Source organism: Dryobates pubescens, chromosome 1 (genome assembly GCF_014839835.1).
Source record: "Dryobates pubescens isolate bDryPub1 chromosome 1, bDryPub1.pri, whole genome shotgun sequence".
Lineage (NCBI taxonomy): Eukaryota > Metazoa > Chordata > Aves > Piciformes > Picidae > Dryobates > Dryobates pubescens.
The window spans coordinates 55,103,982-55,124,515 of NC_071612.1; the positions used below are offsets into that span (position 1 = coordinate 55,103,982).

Here is a 20,534-nt window from a genome sequence, read left to right on the forward strand (position 1 = left end):
TGATTATGCAATCTTCACATATTAACCTAGGCTGCTGGGTGGAATAAGATGAATGATTACCTAAGTTAATTGTGACAAAATCTTGACATTATTAAAAACTTTTATTTTTATAGAAAAATCTAAACCATATTTCACATACCATTTTAATCTTGTAGACACTCCATAGGTTCCTGATCTGCTGTCCCTCACAACAGTATGTTCAGAAATGTTAGAAACACAAACACCACTGTTTTCAAATCTGTGATTTAAATAAAGCTGATCTTCCAGTTTTTAGCTCTTTTTCAGGGTCATTACTCCATACTAAGTGGAATTCCTACTTCTTATTCTGAATGTGGATTCTATCTAATACAATGAATATGAATATAGATCCAGAGAAAACACTCTCTACCACTGACAGAATTTATTGATGGAAGTCATCAACATCAACATCTCAGAGAGCACACAGTAGCTGAATACAGAGCAGACACAATTTGGAGATGAGTGAAAAACATTGTCAGTTAGTCAGATCAGTGTTGCAGATTTCCTACTGTGTATATTAATTGTTCTTTTGCAAATTCAAGGATTAAAAAATAAATCAGCAAGCAATAAGACTAATTGTTGAATGATCATGACTATGTGCAGCAGGCTCTTGTTAAAAGTGTGCATAACAAATTACTTTGTTGTTATTGAGACTCCTTCAATCAACTGAGTTAATGATCGTTTCAAAGTATTTCAGTATTCATAACTGGCTTCCATTAAATATGTCTAGAAGTAATAATGTTTTGGGTTTGTGGAACAATTTGCTTCAGTGGAGTAGATCAGTACTGCACATAACAAATGGATTTACTACCCTCAACAGAGAAGCCAGGAAAAACTGTTAACATTGGCCTTTTATGTTTTACTCTGTCCTAACAGGAATTGCAAATTGTAGGAACCCTGAAAGATTTACACTATTCAATTTAATCATGGTACACTTTCTACCCTTGCTGTTGAGGTTTGGTACTCAATTAATGCACAGCAATACATCTTTTTCTATCAAAGTTACTTAATAATGTTTGCAAACAATCTACATACTAGTTAGAGATTTCTTTCTTTCTTTCTTTCTTTTTTTTAATACAGGAATGCATTAGAGACATTTATTTCACTTGGAATAGTTGATATTCACATTTGGAATGGCCAATAATTTCTGTTACTCTCTGAAACAGCAGTGCTGGCCTTAATGCTAACCTCTTTGACCCCTGACATACTGATCCTAAGAGACTGTTAAAAAACAGAGATAGCAGCCTGTTCCCTCGAGCTATCTCAAGCTGTAGAAAGAGTTTTGTAAATGTGGTATTTGAAAACAAGATATAAGGAAATGTCTGCAAGCAAGAAGTTTTGTTTAGGGTATGCAGAAGATATGCCTCATGGAAGTTTTTAAAAGAGGTGAACAAGTTCTCCTGCAAACCAGATGGGAAAAAAATTCTTGGCAATAATTTCTTGGTGTAAGTTCATGACATTACTAACTTTTATGGATGGTACCACAAAGCAAGGAGGAATTGTTAGCAAAAGGAAGAGACAAGCAAAGGCAGACTTCAGAAAGAAAACATACAGCCAGCAGAGAGTAAGGAAGATTTATTATTAATCATGTACTATCTGCAAATTAAGGCAAAAAAGCCCTCCGGGTGACAGCAACATGAAGTGAAAGAAACTGACATAGTCTCAGTGTGGATAAGGGAAAATAAAAATAGTACAAAGAGGCCCATAAGGGATTTTTTTCTGAGATTAGGTTAATATAGAGTCTAAACTTCTAAATTTCAGGTACAAAGAAAACAAATTCAGAGTACACAATGCTCAATTGAAGTCTATAAGAAAATGATAAAAGGAGTTCTGGAGTCCTCTTTCCCTGAAGAAGGCCAAAACAAAATCGAAATTACTGTGCAGTAACATGAAGACTTCTGGAAGAATTACATGACATTATTGTCAGGTACTGCATTTCCAGGTAACTTTCCCTAACAATATGGTAAAAAAAAAGGTGTGGATAAGCATATTACAAGATTTATGAGTATTTACAAATGTAAATTTTTATAGTATTACAGTTGTAAACTTGGAGTCACCTGCAGTAAATACTGATACTGCTGACTCCTCCACTTTAACTCTGGACTACATCTTCAGAGCTTCTATCTCAAACATACCAAAAGAGCAGATTCTCTGTGGATTTCAAAATAGGGTTTGAATAAGGCAGCCCACTTCTATCCATTTTTTCATAATGCATGATTGTCAGCCTGCCAATGTACACATATCAAGTTAAGATTTCTGCAATACTCGGGGGAAATAAGATTAATTGAAAATTATTTGCGGTCACTGATCAAACTATATATTACATGTATCAGTGTAATAATACTCAGGGATTTTAAGGATAAGTTGCAAATATTGGATTTGTAAAACTTTGGATTTGTGGTAACTTATTTTTGCTGATCTTTATAACTATTTTTTATTTTTCAGATATTATAGAGACATCAAATTGACCTCATTCAAAAATGAAATCTATTATCAAAACCAAACATACTTCTCAGAAGGTATAGCTTCAAAATAGTTATGTTAGATAACCCAATAATTTTACAAGAAGCTTTTCATGGTGTGGAGTTTTTTGTTTTGAACTGGTTTGGTTTTTTAATGGATATGGAGCTAAAAGCTTGGTATCAGTAGACACCTCCAAAAAGGCAGTATATGTCTCAAACAAATCTCTGCACAAATCTGGACTTCAGCCACAGGAGGTCATCCTACTAGTTTGGTATATGCAAACTGTGTACATTTCCACCTCTTTCCTGTCTCTTCCTATTCATAGACTCAGATACCTGAACTGGTGCTCCAGTGAATCTTCTCCTTACAGAACCAGGGGGCTCATCTGCCAAGGCTCTTGAGGATAGTTGCTGTTTTCAGAAATAGTAAGACTCAGCCCTGAGTAAGTTAGCAATTGCTTGCCCTAATGCAGAGCCTTACATCTTTTGCTTCCCATGACATAAATAATGCTTACAACATGATTTAAATTCAGATTTAAAGAATCTATAGCTTTTTTAACAGAACAAACATGTATAAGGAGAAGTAGATTAATAACACTGCATATTAAGTAGATGACTGAAGCAGATTTATTATATGGTATAATGCCAATATTTATAAATACCATAATTCATATCAGCCAACCTTTACTACAAGTCTCACTGTAATACCTTTTACAGTATTCCATTAATATTAGTGTAATAATATTAATTATAACAATAACATTTTAAGTGGTAGCAATATTTAACTTGTGATAGCTACAAAGCCAACAAAAATGGAACAGCAGAAGATCAGAATGATATCCATTTACCTACCTCTAAAACCTAGTTTCACCCTAAGCAAGAGGATATAAAAGTTTCTACACATGCCCTTTTGTTTTTCCTCAAAACAGCCACACATACATATATATGTTACTAAATAATATCTTTTTAATTAATAATGGCAATACTCTGATTAACAGAAGGGCTGTCAATGAGCAGCAAATTTGAACATAACAGAATCTGAAATACAGGCATTCACATTTTGAAAGGAAGGAAACTTCTGGCTGCAAAAACATAGGTAGCTCCAGTAGAGTGTACGTGACACTTTCAACAGATAGTGACAGCAGATTTACAGATTGCAACTTCATTTAGTTTACTATTTGGTTTCACACCTTTAAAAGGAAGTGAATTTACAACAACCTGAATTAACTCTGACTGTAGCTGGAAAATGTCAATGTTTCTATGAGGAAGATTACCTCCTTTTTCACTCTAAGAGCACAATTCCCTTGTTTCATGGCCTATATATCACAAAAGTGACAGATGGCACTGACTGGCCTTGCATACTGAAGAGAAAGAACTGTGGAGAGATGCTGTTGGGAAATATACCAAACCTACCTTGTGCTGTTGGTTTCCTAAAATATGTCATCTGCTCATCTAGCTCACAAAATACACATTTGATAATCATACATCTATTTCTGTTGATTTCAGAATCTTGTCAATATCAATGATTAAGTGAATCTAGTTACACCAGTACATCACAGAAATAGTGTTTACTGCAGTTTATTAAGTTATTATAAGAAAGACCACAACTGTCTCTAAGCAGATTACTCAGTTTCAGTGGAGCAGCCTACAGAGCTGTTAAACTGCCAGAGTATGCAACATAACCCAGTCTAGTTAAAATATCGGAATAATTTAGACCACCATAGTTATTTTCTTAGGATCTCTTTGAATCACAAGGAACTAAAATAACTACTCTACATCCACTGCAGGAATCCACATCCACTTCTATACATTAAGACACACAAAAATGTTATTTCTTCACTTGGGGAAGCAGCTACCATTGGAAGAGTGATAATGTTGCTAGTGAAGTCTAGGACTATGGGGAATGAAGTTTCATAAAAGTGATTCAGAAGGCAACATAATGAGAAGTTAGTCACACTGGAAAGGTCACATATTGATAATTCCAAGTTGGTTTGGGTTTTTTTATTTGTTGTTGTTGTTTATAACCATCTGTCCTGGTTTGAATTAGAACAGAACTAATTCTGTTCAGTGATTTTAATTTTCAGCTCAGCCTCTTCTAAATTCTCACACTTCCTGAAATGAACAAGATTTCTCAGAGTGTCTTCTTCTAGTAGTGATAATGCTCTTGATGTTTATACTTATCACCAAGGATTGGTACACAGCCCAAGGTTGCTGCTAAGTCTTGTGTATTCCATTCAGGGTGCAGAAGATAAAAGACTGCACCTCTGAAGAGTGGACAGGACAGGTGATCCTAAAATTGTCAACTAGCTAATGCATTCCATATGTTTCATATCCAGTATCAAGAAGGTCAAATTTCTTCTTCAAATGGCTGGCATCTGAGGGGGAGTCTGTACATTCTGCTTGTGATCCTAATCAGTATGTTCCAGAATCCAAGTACAGAATTCAGTTCCTGAATCCAGTCTGGACTTGCCCAGTGCCTGCCCACAGCATCAGTGGTGACAGTGATGTAATTGCTATCAGTGGAGGAGTGTGTGTGTGTGTGTGTGTGGGTGATACTGATTTTGTATATATTTGCATATATTATATTTTATAATTATTATTTTCATTAAAGCTCTCTTAGTTTTATTTTCCAGTCCACAATTCTCACTCCCTTGCTCCCTTTCTTTTGCCTTTGCAAAGGGAGAGGGGCTGGCAGAGAGTGTCCATCATCCATTTAGTGGCTGGTCCATCCCTAATTCTTGACACCATCCAATGTTTTCAAGGTTGATGACTTGAGAAATGACTGTGTAAATGGAGAAGAGACTACTTCATTCAGCTTGGAGATTTTTGAGGATATGCCCCCCTGTACCTGTCTGTGCAGTAGGTGTTCTCATGAATTTGAATGCATTTAATTTAGTCGAGTTTTCAAGAACTTAAATTACCTCTCCTACCTGGGCCACCCTGAAGAAATACAAGTTAGGCTATAACCCTTTTAAAAAATCCTCTGACTCCTTTTTAGAAAATACTGGCTTTAGCATCCTAGTACAGGCTAAATTTAGTTCTGTATTTCCCCCTTCAAAACAATCCAGAAAAAAAACTCATTATTTTATCTAAATTTTTGCCATAAACCCACTATTTCTACCTTACCCAGCATCTCTCCAGCATGTATGCCATACCTCACAATTATTAAAATGATCATTCCATATTTTAACTTGGCATTTAGTGAATGGTAAGACTAGCTACAAAACTATAAATATTTATTACTTACTATATTTTCTAAAGGGGATAGAACTGTAGCTAAGCTGGGGTTGCTTAGCCTGGAGAGAAGGAGACTCAGGGGTGACCTTATCACTCTCTACAACTACCTGAAGGGAGGTTGTAGACAGGCAGAGGTTGGTCTCTTCTCCCAGGCAGCCAGTACCAGAACAAGAGGACACAGTCTCAGGCTGCACCAGGGGAGGTTTAGGTTGGATGTGAGGAAGAAGTTCTATACAGAGAGAGTGATTGCCCATTGGAATGGGCTGCCTGGGGAGGTGGTGGAGTCACCATCATTGGAGGTTTTCAGGAAGAGACTTGATAGGGTGCTTGGTGCCATGGGTTAGTTGTTTAGGTGGGTTGGATTGGTTGATGGGTTGGACGTGATGATCTTGAAGGTCTCTTCTAACCCAGTCTATTCTATTCTATTCTATTCTATTCTATTCTATTCTATTCTATTCTATTCTATTCTATTCTATTCTATTCTATGTTATTGGACCTCAGATAAGAATCCAAGGAGATGGAATCAGGGACTACACCCACAGTGCACTTAAAATCCACTCTGCTAATAAAATTATAGACAGAAACCATACGCATGATTAAACAGAATCTAACACACTTTACTGCAGCATCTGCCTAGCACAGTCATGACAGAAGGACAGACTCTGCATCATTCTGAGATACTTCACAGCATTAGCAGCATTAAGAGCCAAAATTCCATAAATTATCCAAAATGTCATAAACTATCCTTAACTATAATTTAGTAGGGCACACTAGTAGGGAACACTACTTATTATTTTTAATCAGTACAATAAACATCTAGATTTTGTTTCCATTTCAAAATAGACAGTTTTATGAATGTAGACACTGCAGTGTCTCTTTCTACTTAGATATTTTATCTTCCTGTTTTTTGGCCTCTTAAAGCAATCCAATTGCCATAGGGCTTTTGTGCTGCCAACTGTTAATCAATAGTTCTGACAAAATATCAAACATTTCTTCTCCCTAAAAATTTACTTTACAAAGCAGAGTAATATGTATTCAAGCAAGTAGAAAACTAATGTGTGCAAATTCCTTTGAGATTCATACAGTTTATTCAGTTAAATGTAATGGCTCATCTGCTGTTAGTCAAAATATTTGTTCGCCCTCGCTTTAAGACATAACTTCAGAGACATCTTTCACAACTAAATAAACTGAAATTTCAATTTCAGTAGATCTGCCAAGGGAAAAATTTTCTTTAGTGTATCTTTAAGGAAATATCCCTCCAAACAAATAATAAAAGCTTCTGGCAAACCCAAACAATCAAATTCCAAGGAAGAAAAAATAAATCACCTTTACAGTTCTTTACTAATTTCATGTGAATTGTATGCATTTAAAATATGTCTCCTGCCTGATATTTATACTTAAGTATTTGACAGTGGGAAGCTTGCTCTAAAGAGAAAGCATCGATTTGTGGCTGTTCTGCACTAATAGCTTCCTAGGGACTAATAAAATAAGTTAGAGCTTAATAAAATGAGTGATCATTCATTCAGGATAACAATGAACCTTAGCCACCGAGCCAAGTCAGACCCATTATTCTCAATGACAAGCCAAAAAGGCAAAGCAGAAGCCACATACTTCCCATCAGCCCAATATATATATATAAAAGCAGATCACTTTGTCATAGAAGGAGATCAGGTTAGTCAAGCAGAACATGTTCTTCATGAACCCGTATTGGCTGGACTCGATCACCTTATTGTCCTGTAGGTGCCACGTGATTGCACTTAAGATGATTTGCTCCATAACCTTCCCTGGCACCAATGTCAGACTGACAGTCCTGTAGTTCCCTAGACCTTCCTTCCAGCCCTTCTAGTAGATGAGCCTCACATTTGCTAGTAGTCAGTCAGCTAGGACCTCCATGGTTAGGCAGGGGTGCTGGTAAATGATAGAAACGGCTTGGTGACCACAAACTTATGGAACTATCCATCATAAGAGGTCACTGTTTTCACAGATGGTCAAATCATTTCTCTGAAATAGCTTTCATGAAAGAAAAGGCAACTACCAACAGAACAATAGGACACAATCTCTAGCTGCACAAGGGGAAGTTTAGGCTTGATTTGAGAAAAAAATGGGCTGCCCAGGGAGGTGGTGGGGTCAATGTCCCTGGAAGTGTTTAAGAAATGACTAAATGAGGCACTTAGTGCCATGGTTTAGTTGGTTAGATAGGGTTAGGTGATCAGGGTTAGGTTTGATGATCTTGGAGGTCTCTTCCAACCTGGTTGATTCTGTGATTCTGATACTAAAAATTTGAGTGTAGGATTCTTCAGTTTTAGTTACAAACATTAGCAGCTTGATAGGAATCTGGCTTTCAAATATCTAAGAAAATCATGTTTTTAAGAGGAAATTTTAAAGTCCTTAGAAAACACAGAGTTTAATTTGAGGTTACAATAAACTACCTTGTTAGATGTAATTAATTTACCAAAAGGAAGGAGATGTTCAACAATGCAAAGGTCTTCCAGAAATAGTTTGGGCTTTTTTTCAGGAGTAGCAAAGTATGAAACCTTCAAAACTGATGAATTTAGAAAAAATCAGAGGCAACAAAGTTTTGCCATTTGAAGTCTCAGGCTTCTGCACAAATCTTCAATTACTTCTTTATTTTGTTTATTCACAGATCTAATCTGTTAATTGTTACACAATCCTGCTTTATCTAGAGTTTAGAGAAGTATTTTTGCACTTTTCAGAAAATAACATCACAGGATAAAAAAAGGATAAACACAAGCATGATTCATCAATATTATATGCAGTAATGTTTATTAATAAATTATATTATAACTATGGGATATTAAATAGTAATACAAATTGCTTGTAAATAGAACAAACAAATCAGCTCTGTCAAAAGTTCATCTTCTGATTCCATGAGGTTTAACAAGAGCAAGTGCAGGGTTCTGCACCTGGGCAGGAACAATCCTCACTATCAATACAGACTAGGGGATGAGGTGTTAGAAAGTAGCCCTGTGGAAAAGGACTTGGGGGTGTTGATGGATGAGAAGCTGGACTTGAGCAGGCAGAAGGCGAATCACATCCTGGGCTGCATCAAAAGATATGTTGCCAGCAGATTCAGAGACGTGATTCTGCCACTTTACTCTGCTCTGGTGAGTACCTGGAGTACTTCATCCAGGTCTGGAGTCCTCAATATAGGAAAGACATGAACCTGATGGAGCAGATCCAGAGGAGGGCCACGAAAATGATCAGGGGGTTGGAGCACCTCTGCTACAAGGACACACTGAGAGAGCTGTGGTTGTTCAGCTGGGAGAAGAGGAGGCTCCAGGGAGACCTAATAGTGGCCTTCCAGTACCTCAGGGTGGGGTCTGATGGAGAGAAGCTGGAAGCTGTTTACGAAGGTCTGTGGTGATAGGACAAGGGGCAATGGCTTCAAACTAGAGAAGAGCAGATTTAGATTGGATGTTAAAACCAGGTTCTTTACAATGAGGGTAGTGGAACACTGGAACATGTTGCCCAGGGAGGTAATTTTGGACCCATCCCTGGAGATATTCAAAGTGAGGCTTGACAGGGCTCTGGGCAGCCTGGTCTAGTTGAGGATGCCACTGCTTACTGCAGAGGGGGTTGGACCAGATGACTTTTGGAGGTTCCCTTCCAGCCCAGACCATTCTATGATTATACAGTCTCACCCAAATCTTTTTGCTATGCTTGTCCTTACAACACATTTTCTTCAGGCAAATTTATATTACCTGTGGAATTTTCCAGTAGTTTTAAAAGGACATACTTAAAAGAAACATACAACTTACATGGTAAAGACATCAATAACATCTCCTGCAGCTCTTGTCATCTCAAAGTAGGTTTGCAGAATGTTGACAGTTCCTGAAAGTGCTTCATGTCCGCAACCACAGAACAGCGCAACTCCAGCATACAGCAGGATGGTGGCAATCAAAGATGCATAGGGAATACCTCCCAGGCATTTGATGCAACACTCAAAGCACCCTACAAGAAAATGGAAGTGTGTTAGTATATTGTATTAAGAAAGCTAAAAGAAACCTTTTGCTTTTAAGGAATACTTTTGAAAATTGAATACTGCAGGCCTGAGATTAGGTCAAATACAACAGCCCATAATATCAGAAAATCTGTGAAAGGACACAGCAGGTTAATTCAACTTCTGAGTTTTCTCTGTTGCTACATATTATATGTACACATGTCATTCTATATTCACAGTTTCTATTGCTCACTGATCAGATTATTGAGGAGGATCCTCAATAACAGGAAAACCACAGACAGCAGATATTAAGTTCCATTATTTACATCAACATAGGTCCATTACGTTTTTTCTCCTGTATAGTACTGACAACAGAATTGCTCCAGCTCAATTCTTTGTGCATCATTGAAACATCTCACAAGAACAAATGAAAATTTTCACTAAAATGGCACAGAATAAGAAACAATTATAGAAGCTGAATATATTTTGCCCTGTGCCAGGTTTCTTAAGTGAAGGCAATTGGTTTTGTATCACGTAAGGCCAAGCTTCTTTCTAGTTATCAGATTGTCTGATCGAAAGCCCAGTTCCACAACAAACCCTTTCCCCAGCAAAGGTGCTCATGTTTCTGCAACTACTGCACCTTGTTTTTTGAGCAGTTTCATGAATGCAGCATCTCTGACTCCCAAATCTTACCACTCCCAAAGGAGTTTTACACCAGGTAAAGCCTTTCTTATTGCCTTCTGGAAGGCTGAGGGAAGACAACAGGCATTGAGTCAGTAACCAGAAGTTTTACTGTCTATGTTTACCAGTTGTTTATACACAAGATTCTCTAAGATAACAGTTTAAGCAATTTTTAAATATACACAAATTTTCACAGAATGTTAAGGGCTGGAAAGGACCTTAAACCACTATGTAGTCCAACCGCCCTGCCAGAACATGATTACCTATACCAGATCACACAGGAATGCATCCAGGCATTTATTTTAGTTAAATAGAAACTTCTATTGATATTTTGTAGACATGGGTGCTTCAAAACTGCTAGATAATTCCCCTAAGAAAAATATAAATAAATATACTAAATATAGAGAAGACAAAAGAACTTCAAAAACGAGGGTAATTGTCCAGTATATAGGCTAGTTGTATAAAAGAAATAACAATAGAGCTTGAAACTGTTTTTCTTTAACAACAAAGTCAATCACAGCCAGCTTTAAAATACAAAATGTAAAATGTTCAAATTCATTGACTTAAACTGCTGCCAAAGTCTTATTAAGTAACTTGTTGAGCAACTCACCCACTTCCAGCAGCCATTACACACCTGCACACTTTCCACCCTTCCAATACTATGCTAAAAATATTTTCTTTTTTACCCCCTCTCTGATCCCATATGACTCTGTTTGAAATATATATCTTTCTTGCAACTCATATCCTTTCCAGTGTACTGACGGTAGGTAGCTTTTCCATTCAGCAGCACAGGGCTTTAAATGTTCAGTGATGACTTTGTATTTTTCTCCAGTGATTGTTAGACTATGAGAATTTACATATCATGATTTTGGAGTAACTAATTCTGCATGCAGATAAATACAGAAAATCTCTTAAAATTCCTTCAATCCTGCTTTCCTTTAACAATATTGTAATTAAGGTCTCTCTATTTAAAAGCCTACACAATACTAGAAAAGGATCCTTCACTGGATAATCTACTGTCTAAAAGGCATAAAAATAAGAAATATGTATTGAAAATACATACCTTGATCAAGGACTACAGTGAAGTACATAGCTTGTACCCAAGCTATCACAAAATGCCCATTGCCACTTTGCCATTTTCATCACGGAATAGCACCAGAAAAAGCCTCAGAACAGGTATACAGTAATGATGCATACCTGTCAGCATTATATGAAAAAGCAAAAAGAGGAAAGATGATAGTAAAGTAATAATGGAAGTGATATTTGAGGGTGTTAGAGCACTGAAACAGGCTACTCAATGAGGTGGTGGACTCTCCACCTCTGGAGTCATTCAAAACCTGCTTGGATGCCATCCTGTGCAAACTGTTCTTGGTGAACCTGCTCTAGCAGGGGGCAGTTGGAATAGATGACCTCCAGAGTTCCCTTCCAGGCCCATCTTTCTGAGATTCTGTATGAGGGCCTGTAAAGTCAAAGATGAAGAAATAAGGCAGACCTAAATGCATACAGGGACTATAAGGATAGCCATTGTAATAGCTTCAGGAAGAGAGGTGGAAGAAAGATTTCTTTTTCACCTTCTGAGGCAGGCAAAGTGGAAGAGAGAAAGGTAAATGGCAACAGAGACAAAACCAAACAGCTAGAAGTCTGAACTAGAATAAATTTCAGTAAGTTCACACTCCCATATAACTGCTATATTTAATAGTGTGAGTGCTGTTACCTGGAAACAACTGGCTGTGTACTACCTCATGAAGAAGTAGCACCACACCCACAAAGCCCAGTGAGAGCTGACAACACACTCAGATACCACAAACTACTTTTCTAGTAATATTATCTTAGCTGCAATACAGAGAAACAGTGTAATACAATAAAACAGCCTAACAGAGTAAGAAAATAAGTACAATATAATAAAGTGATTAGAGACATAATAAGGTGAAATCCAAACAAACATTTCATCAGAAACAAATATCTTTTTTTTCCCTAATTGTTTTAAAATTTGAAAAAATAACTGAAACAGATCTATGGTTTATAAAGGGAAAGCGCTTCTTTTCCTCTCTCATATCAAAACTCTGCATGTTTATAAGCCTTTGAGAGAAGCTTTTAATAGTAGCATATTTCACCAATTCAAGACATTTTTACTCATAGAAACTTTGTTGAAAAAAAAAACCTCCTCCAATCACATGAAAATTTCAAAAATCAAGGCCTTGTTCATTTATTCAGCCTTTCCCTAGGCCTGCAACTTTTCTCACTGCTTCTACTTCTTTAGTAACTCTAGAGTTTTCAGTGCTGTCAAATCAACTGAAAACCAAAGAAAACCTGTGAGGCAGGACTAAGGTTTTAAAATGGGTGCACACCTCATTCATACACCACACAAGGTAATGTGCTGTAGGTATCATTTGCTCCAATACTTTTCTATCAGCTGCTCAGAATGTGAAAATAGCTGTTTAATAACAGAACAATAGAAATGCTATTTTGACTTGCACAATGATATTGAACCAACAGTTCAGAGTGTGACTCATAGGTGCCATGAGTGTCTACGTCTGTGTGAGACAGGCAGTCATTCACAACTCAACACCATCTTCACAAAGCATTTTAAATATACATCACAGAAATAATTACTAGGAAATTTTTTTTTTAATTGCATGCTCCCTTGAAGTTTGTTTCCATCTGCAAATACAGGTTTCAGTACTTTTCCAACAGTTCACTCTGCAAAATAAGCCTGCACAAAAATCTTATTCAATATAATTCAGAATTTATTGCTTTTGTTTTGCTTATGTTTACCAAGGTTTTCCCTCATGTACAAATGCAGACCTGCTTGGACCAGGTATTTTGCATAAACCATAGGAAGTAATCTAAACCACTGTTCTCTGTAGCTTTTAACGTAAAGAACTGCACTGTGGTGTTTGTGGGGTTTTTTATGTTATTATATTTTTTAACTGTTATTATATATAAATCCACAGAGAAAATCTAATAATGAAACATATACAGGATGACAACACAAGGAATTCTATTTTACAGTGATTAAATACATGGATATATGCATATTTTACATGGCTACATTCAGCTGTCAAAATAGTGCACATTAACATTGCCATATATATATCTCTATATATATATCTATCTCCACTTTCCAGTCAGAAACGACCTCATTGACAACCACCTCCACTTCTCTTAGTACAATTATTACTGTCTATATTAGAAATATTCTTTGTATAGATATATAAACTTTCACTTTGAAAGGCTTGCAAAGCATTCTTTATACAAGTAGATCTATGCATACCCCTTCTAGCTTGTGCTGGTCTTTTGGGTACAAGTTTTCTAATACACCTCCAAATGCCCCAGCCAAGCATAAATAGATCGTGTCTATTTAGATCTTGAGCAAAATGATAAATTGTCTAAAATTGCCTGACTTGCTAATTATTCAAACAAATCACACTACAATTATACTTTCTTGTTTGTGTGTTAGTGATATCTAGACTCTTTCTCCGCAGTGCAGATCAAGACACATAACTGACAAATAAAACACCCTATCTATTTGTAGCCAGTTCATAAAAAGCAAAAGATTTGAGTGTTCTTACAGCATAAATCTGTCAAAGTGAAATGCAAACCAATGATATCAGAACCAGTTTCAGAATGCTCTTGTGTTACTGTTTTACACATAAACTCTTGAGAAAACCCATTCACTTCAGATTTCTATGGAAGAATTAACACAGGAAAACCAAATATTTAAAATAAGAAAACCAAAATCAAACAGAGAACACAGAAGGATTTTCTAATTTTGCTTTTCTCCTCCTTTATAATGCATCTTTGAGTAGAACATCTAGGATGATTAATCACAGTAGAAACAAGTACCTCTGAACATTTTAATGGTCTCTTTTCTTACATTTCTGACAGATTTTTCTTTCTAATAGTAGGAGACAGGACACCACAGCCCAAGTAATATGTAAAAGAACTACATAAATTTGAAATGGAAAATAAAAAAATCTTATTTGCCTTCCATGCTTGGCTAGGCATGCATTTTTTTCATATCTAAATTTGTACCCCTTGTCACACAGCTTTCATGGCCAATCAACCCAAATACATTTTCACAGACCATCACGATTTAGTTCTGAATTTTATTAAGCTAGCATTAACTTCAAGAAGTCAAGCTACTGTCCACATGGTGTGACTTCCTGATCAGAAACTGTTCTTCAAAACATAACAGCAGGGGAACAGAAATAACCCAGGTCCTTTGATACTGCCCCAAGTACAGAACACGCAAGACATTTGCCATGTAGTTTAACAAAGCTGCAAATAAAGGTAAGCAACATTTGGGAATTAGTCAGTAAAGGTCATCTCTGTACTATGATCTGAAAAACCTGTTCAAGAAGTGCTGCACACATATCTGAATTAATCAGCACATACAATAATTTCATTTTATCTGGCATTAGTCATGCTTCAGCAATACTCAATGATGCATGTATAAAGAAAATCATATTCTGTCACACTGGACTGTACTATTTTATTAATGATCAAGTAGCTTTCTGACTTTCTCTGTGGCACCAAAGTAGCCTGCCAAAGTATTTGTTGAACTTGGATAACTGTAACAAATGACAAGAATTGCTAGACTTCATCAGTTAATTAGTACCTTTTGGCAGAATGCAGATCAGTGATACTGTGACAGCTGAAAATCAGTGACTTGGTAGTAAAGTCTCATCGTGAATCATGATCAAAAGTCTATATTTCACTTAAGCTTTGGCAGAGGCTGTAAAACATCCCAAAGAGCTACTACTCTGCAACTCTTTCCTACTCCATAACTCACCAACACAGGTTCCTTGAATTGACTAGAACTACTTTTTCAAAGAAAAATGCTTCATCATCTTTGTCAGTCAGGCAAACAGCTTTCTTCTTTTTCTTCTTTAACAGGCAAGTAAATGAACATCCTGTATTCTGTGTGCTTCCTTTGAGGTACTGGTGTCACCTTTCACAGTCCTGTCAATTGTAATTCTAACAAAGGACTAATTTAAGCAAAGACTCCTGACTGAACATCTCACAGCTTGTCAAATAAATTGACTCAGTTACTATTTAGGTAGCAACACAAGGCTCCATTTAGGAAGGTATTGAGCATGTGCTTGACTGTAAACACGTATCTTGTCTCATCAACTTATAATCAAATTAACACTGTAACTTCAGTAAGAATACAAGGCAAACAGCTAGAACTAGATAACATCATACCACAATTATTTCCAAGTAGTCTAGCCCCATCCTATACCTGAATTCATTGTTTTCTAGGGTAAACGTCTATGAAAACTTGCAGTAATTTCCTGAGGGGAAGCAGTGTCTTTCTGGTTTCACTTTTTTGTTGTTGTTGTTATTTAATTACTACTTAGTGTGCCCAGACCCTAACAAAAACACTTCATAACTTCTTGTACTTTCACACCTGACAGCCACCATCTTTTCTGTCATTATTCCTGTGTTGTAAAAGTACCTGCGAAACCTACTAAGAGTCAGACCCTAGCTGTCTGTGCTGTAAACGGAACAATATAAAAATGGACATTACCTGGCTTGGTCCTTTCTTAACAAATTTTAGACACCAGTACACATGACACATTTCATATTTGTAAAATAAATTTTACATGTGCAACACTTATAACTGCCCACAATGTTATCATTTATCCACGTGAAAATGGGTAATGCTTTCTGCTGAGAGAGGAACTGATTAAGAGAAAACATTGGAAGGAGCTTTTGTGTATACTTGAGAAGATTCACTGTTTCTACAGGCACTGTTATAGGGTTATAGCGTGAAGAGTCAATTAATGTAATTTTTCCAAAATGGTAATTAAAATATTTTATGTATATACACCTTTGAAATAAATTACAAACGCAAATGAACACTTAGGTTTATGGGACACTGATGATTATGACAATGTACAGAAAACTGTGTTGTGATTAGCCGTTATAGACTCTTCAGTACATTAGGTTTATTGCAGTTTAATGAGACAAATCTTAATCTTGCAGTTAATAAGTATTAAAGTTACTGACACAAAGCAGTCACTGCCTGAGATACAAATCAGTCAGGCATAACACAGTCAATCTTTGTAATCTGGCTGATTTAACACAGACAACATTTGTTAGCTTAAAAATCACTTTAAAGCTAAAAGGTCAAGAGTGAAACACAGGAGCTGCACAAATGCAATACAATTAATTCAGTTTGTCCAGTACATGTATTTATCATGTATCTAAGATCATTGCAATAAATTTACAATTCATTGTTGTTAACAAATAGATTGTTATCATTGTATCAATAATGCATAGATGATGACTGAAACTCTTACAGATGTTTATGGTTTTGATCTGCTGAAAACAGTAACAGTTTGCAAGAAAACTAATTCTATGCAATATTTAGTACTCTCATTAGAAATTCCAGTTTTGTATACTTAACACTCAAAAATAATATAAATACAACTGGAAGAAAGTAGTGAATACTTTGATCTCAGGAAATTTTCCAGCAGATGTGCAGGACTTAGTGCCAAGTGGTATATGAATAAATTACCAAATATTCAGCTTAAATGATCTCTTTTGTATTACAAATATTTCCATTAGTGAAGTAGATAGGGTGTGTAGGTTGTCCAGCTGTTAGCTGAAGGCAGTAGAATTCAAGAACTCGAAAATCCTGGGCTCTTCAATATGATAACAATTTGAAAATTCTTTTACTGGACATTACATAGATCTTGCTCTTCATTCAACAACAAATACATCTTCTGATCCTATGTCCTCCTGTTCCACAGCACTTTTATTTCAAAAGCCTCTCTCTGACTTCATCTGCTCTCTTCATCCTCAGACTGTCTTTATGACAGCTACTCTTATGCCATTGAACACCTCTTTTCCTGAGATAATGTTGCTTGTTCTCTTCAAAGCTGGGAGAAAGGTAGCTCATGTGCTTTGAGAGTTGACCAGTGAGAACACAGTATTGCTTCCCTCATCTCTCTCCATCCCTGTTCTAACTATCCAGTTCCAACACCCCTCTCCAAGTCACTGGATATATTCCTTCCACGAAAAAACCAAGTTGTCGTATGCATTTATTACTCAAAAGGGTAGAATAACATCAACTAAGGTAGCAAAAACCAACCAAACAAAAAACCCAAACAAACAAAAACAAAATGGAAAACAACAAAACAGTTATAGCAATCTTCAGTCTGAAATTTTGACTATTCTGAATATTTCCACCTGAAAAAAAATTGAAAAAGAATACCCCATAAAGAACATAAATACATAAACACACCATAAACCTCTAATGGAAACATTAGATTACTTAGTATGACTTGAACACCTCAGAAAGAAAAATAGATGAAGAAATAGATTATGATAAGGCAGAGAGCTGTCATTCTTCATGATGACCTGAACAACCCAGCCATGACTTAACTAGTTACGAGGAAGATTGTTCCATGGAACTACTGAATACTAGCTTGTGTATTTTTCAAACCCTTTAAAATGTGCTATTTAGACTTCACTCTACAGGAATTAATCCCTTAATCCCATTTAAAAAAAAACAAACAACAAAACAAAACAAACAAAAAAACCCACAAAACCCACCAAACCCGAGAATCTATCAATAGGCAGTTTTGCAGACACAAGATCATCCAGTCCAACCTATCACCCATCCCCATCCAATCAACTAGACCATGGCACTAAGTGCCTTATCCAGTCTTTCGTTGAAGATCTCCAAGGACGGTGCTAGTGAACTTAGAATAAACAGTTTAGTCCTTTCCTTAGTGTAAAGTTACACATCCACTTTTTTCATTGTAATAACTTTAAAGATGAAGCAAAATCTCTGTGAACCTACAATTGATAATGATATAAAACTGAGTCATTACCTTTCATTCCACCAAGATCTCAAGTTTTTTAAAATAAAAGAAATGTAGTATCCAACTTCTATAAGCTTCAGAAAGACAAATATTTAAAACTCCCATCAGAGTTAAACAGCTTTTATTACTGACTCCATCAGGAATAAAAATGTCAGCAACCATTCAGCGAAGAGACAATTTTTGGAGTACAGGAATGAACAACTCCATCAAGGAAAACCAGTCTCAACCAGACAGATTAGAATGTAGTGAAAGACCAATCTGCATTAGAATCATAGAATTATGGAATCAGCCAGGTTGGAAAAGACCTCCAAGATCACCCAGTCCAACCTATCACCCAGCCCTATCCAGTCAACGAGACCATGGCACTCAGTGCCTCACCCAGTCTTTTCTCGAAGATCTCCAAGGATGGTGACTCCACCATCTCCCTGGGCAGCATATTCCAATGGCAGATCACTCTCTCTGTGAAGAACTTCTTCCTAATATCCAGCCTGAACCTCCCCTGGCACAACTTGAGACTGTGTCCCCTCATTCTGGTGCTGGTTGCCTGGGAGAACAGACCAATCCCCACCTGGCTACAGCCTCCCTTCAGGTAGTTGTAGACAGCAATGAGGTCTCCCCCGAGCCTCCTCTTCTCCAGGCTAAACAACCCCAGCCTCTCCTCATAGAGCTTGTGTTCCAGGCCCCTCACCAGTTTTGTCACCCTGTGACTGGCTGCCAACTGGATGTGGCACCATTCACCACCACTCTCTGGGCCTGACCCTCCAACCAGTTCTTAACCCATTTCAGAGTGAATCTGCCCAAGCCACGAGCTGCCAGCTTTGCCAGGAGTTTGTTGTGGCAGACGGTGTCAAAAGCATGGTTTTCATTTTCACCGTATAGATAAAATGGGAAAACTATTTATTCTTATATATTAAAATATTAAAAGACATTTACAACTAATATATGAGAGGCAGACAGGAAAATTACATTTCAAGAACACAGACTCTGAAATCATATTTTCTATTACTCTTGCTCAACTATTGCTTTGCTATGATATAATGTTTTCTTTCTAGTTTCACAAAGGTTCATCTATAAGATATTTAGACATAATATTTTCATTAAAGTTTATAGTTTAGACAAAACTTCATCTGTATAGGATGCTTTCTGTTTCTTACTATCTGTTCCAATCCTTCACCTATTGGGTTTTTTCCTCACCACTAAGTGTTCAATTTGCTTTTTCTTAATGTTTCAGAAGGAAGACTGCTGCTTCACATTAGCAGAAGGTTCTACTAATTCTGTGCTTTCTTCAACCCTTTGAGCTAGAAGCAAAACTTATTTTCTTAGCTAGGATAAACTGAAAGACAATAAGGTAATAGGTAACATTGCAAAGAGTTTTTTAGAGCACAGAATGTGAAATACAATGACTATGCATCTCAGGCCCTTTTTCCTCCCAGAAATCTGTTAGGGAACTACGTTTAAAACAGGTAGTGAAAAGGCAAGAAAAGCTCCGTGAAAGGGCAAAGGCAATAAAAAGTGGGAAACATGCTAAACAATAAAAGTAAATCTGCTATTTAACATTTTTATCTTAATTCTGATAGACAACTACAATTTTATTTTTGTCCAGGGCCTCACCCAATCTGGCCTTAAGCACATCCAGAGTCTCACCACCCCAGTACTGAAGAACCTCTTCCTAAGATCTAGTCTAAACCTACTCTCCCTCTTTTTAAAACCTTTTCACCTAGTCCTGTTGCTAAACACCCTCATAAGAAGTCCCTCTCCAGCTTTCCTGTAGGCTCCCTTCAGGTATTGGAAGGCAGCTACAAGGTCCCCCTAGAGTCTTCTCTTCTCCAGGCTGTACAACCCCATCTCCTTCAGCCTATTATCATAGCAGAGGTGCTCCAGCCCTAAGTCACCTTTTTGCCCTGCTCTGGACTTGCTCTAACATTTGTATATCCTTATAATGGGGACACCAGAACTGGATGCAGTATTTGAGGTGGGGTTTCACAAGAGAGCAAAGGGGAAGAATCACCGTTTATGACCTGCTGGCCACACTCCTCTTGGTGCAGCCTAGGACACAGTTTGCCTTTTGGGCTGCATGAGCAGACTGCTGGCTCATGTTGAGCTTCTCATCAGTCAACACCCCAAGCCTGTCAATCCACTCTGCACACAGTCTGTGTTGGTGCCTGGGGTTGGCCTGACCCAGACGCAGGACATTGCACTTTGATTGCTGAACCTCATGCAATTTGTACTGATCCACTTCTCAAGCCTGTCAAGGTCCTTCTGGATGGCATCTCTTCCTTCAAGTGAATCCACCACTTCACACGGCTTGGTGTCGTCAGATGACTTGCTGAGGGTGTG

At 37.1% G+C, this 20,534-nt stretch overlaps 1 protein-coding gene across 2 annotated transcripts in view; it reads right to left on the reverse strand.

The window, feature by feature from the left end:
• The window catches only part of GPM6A (glycoprotein M6A), a 112,078-nt gene that overhangs the window by 25,973 nt on the left and 65,571 nt on the right, over nt 1–20,534 (reverse strand). For both annotated transcript variants that reach the window (XM_054166176.1, XM_009896348.2), the window contains exon 2: nt 9,497–9,689. In XM_054166176.1, coding sequence (XP_054022151.1) covers nt 9,497–9,689 — 193 coding nt within the window. The remainder of the gene's footprint in view (nt 1–9,496; nt 9,690–20,534) is intronic.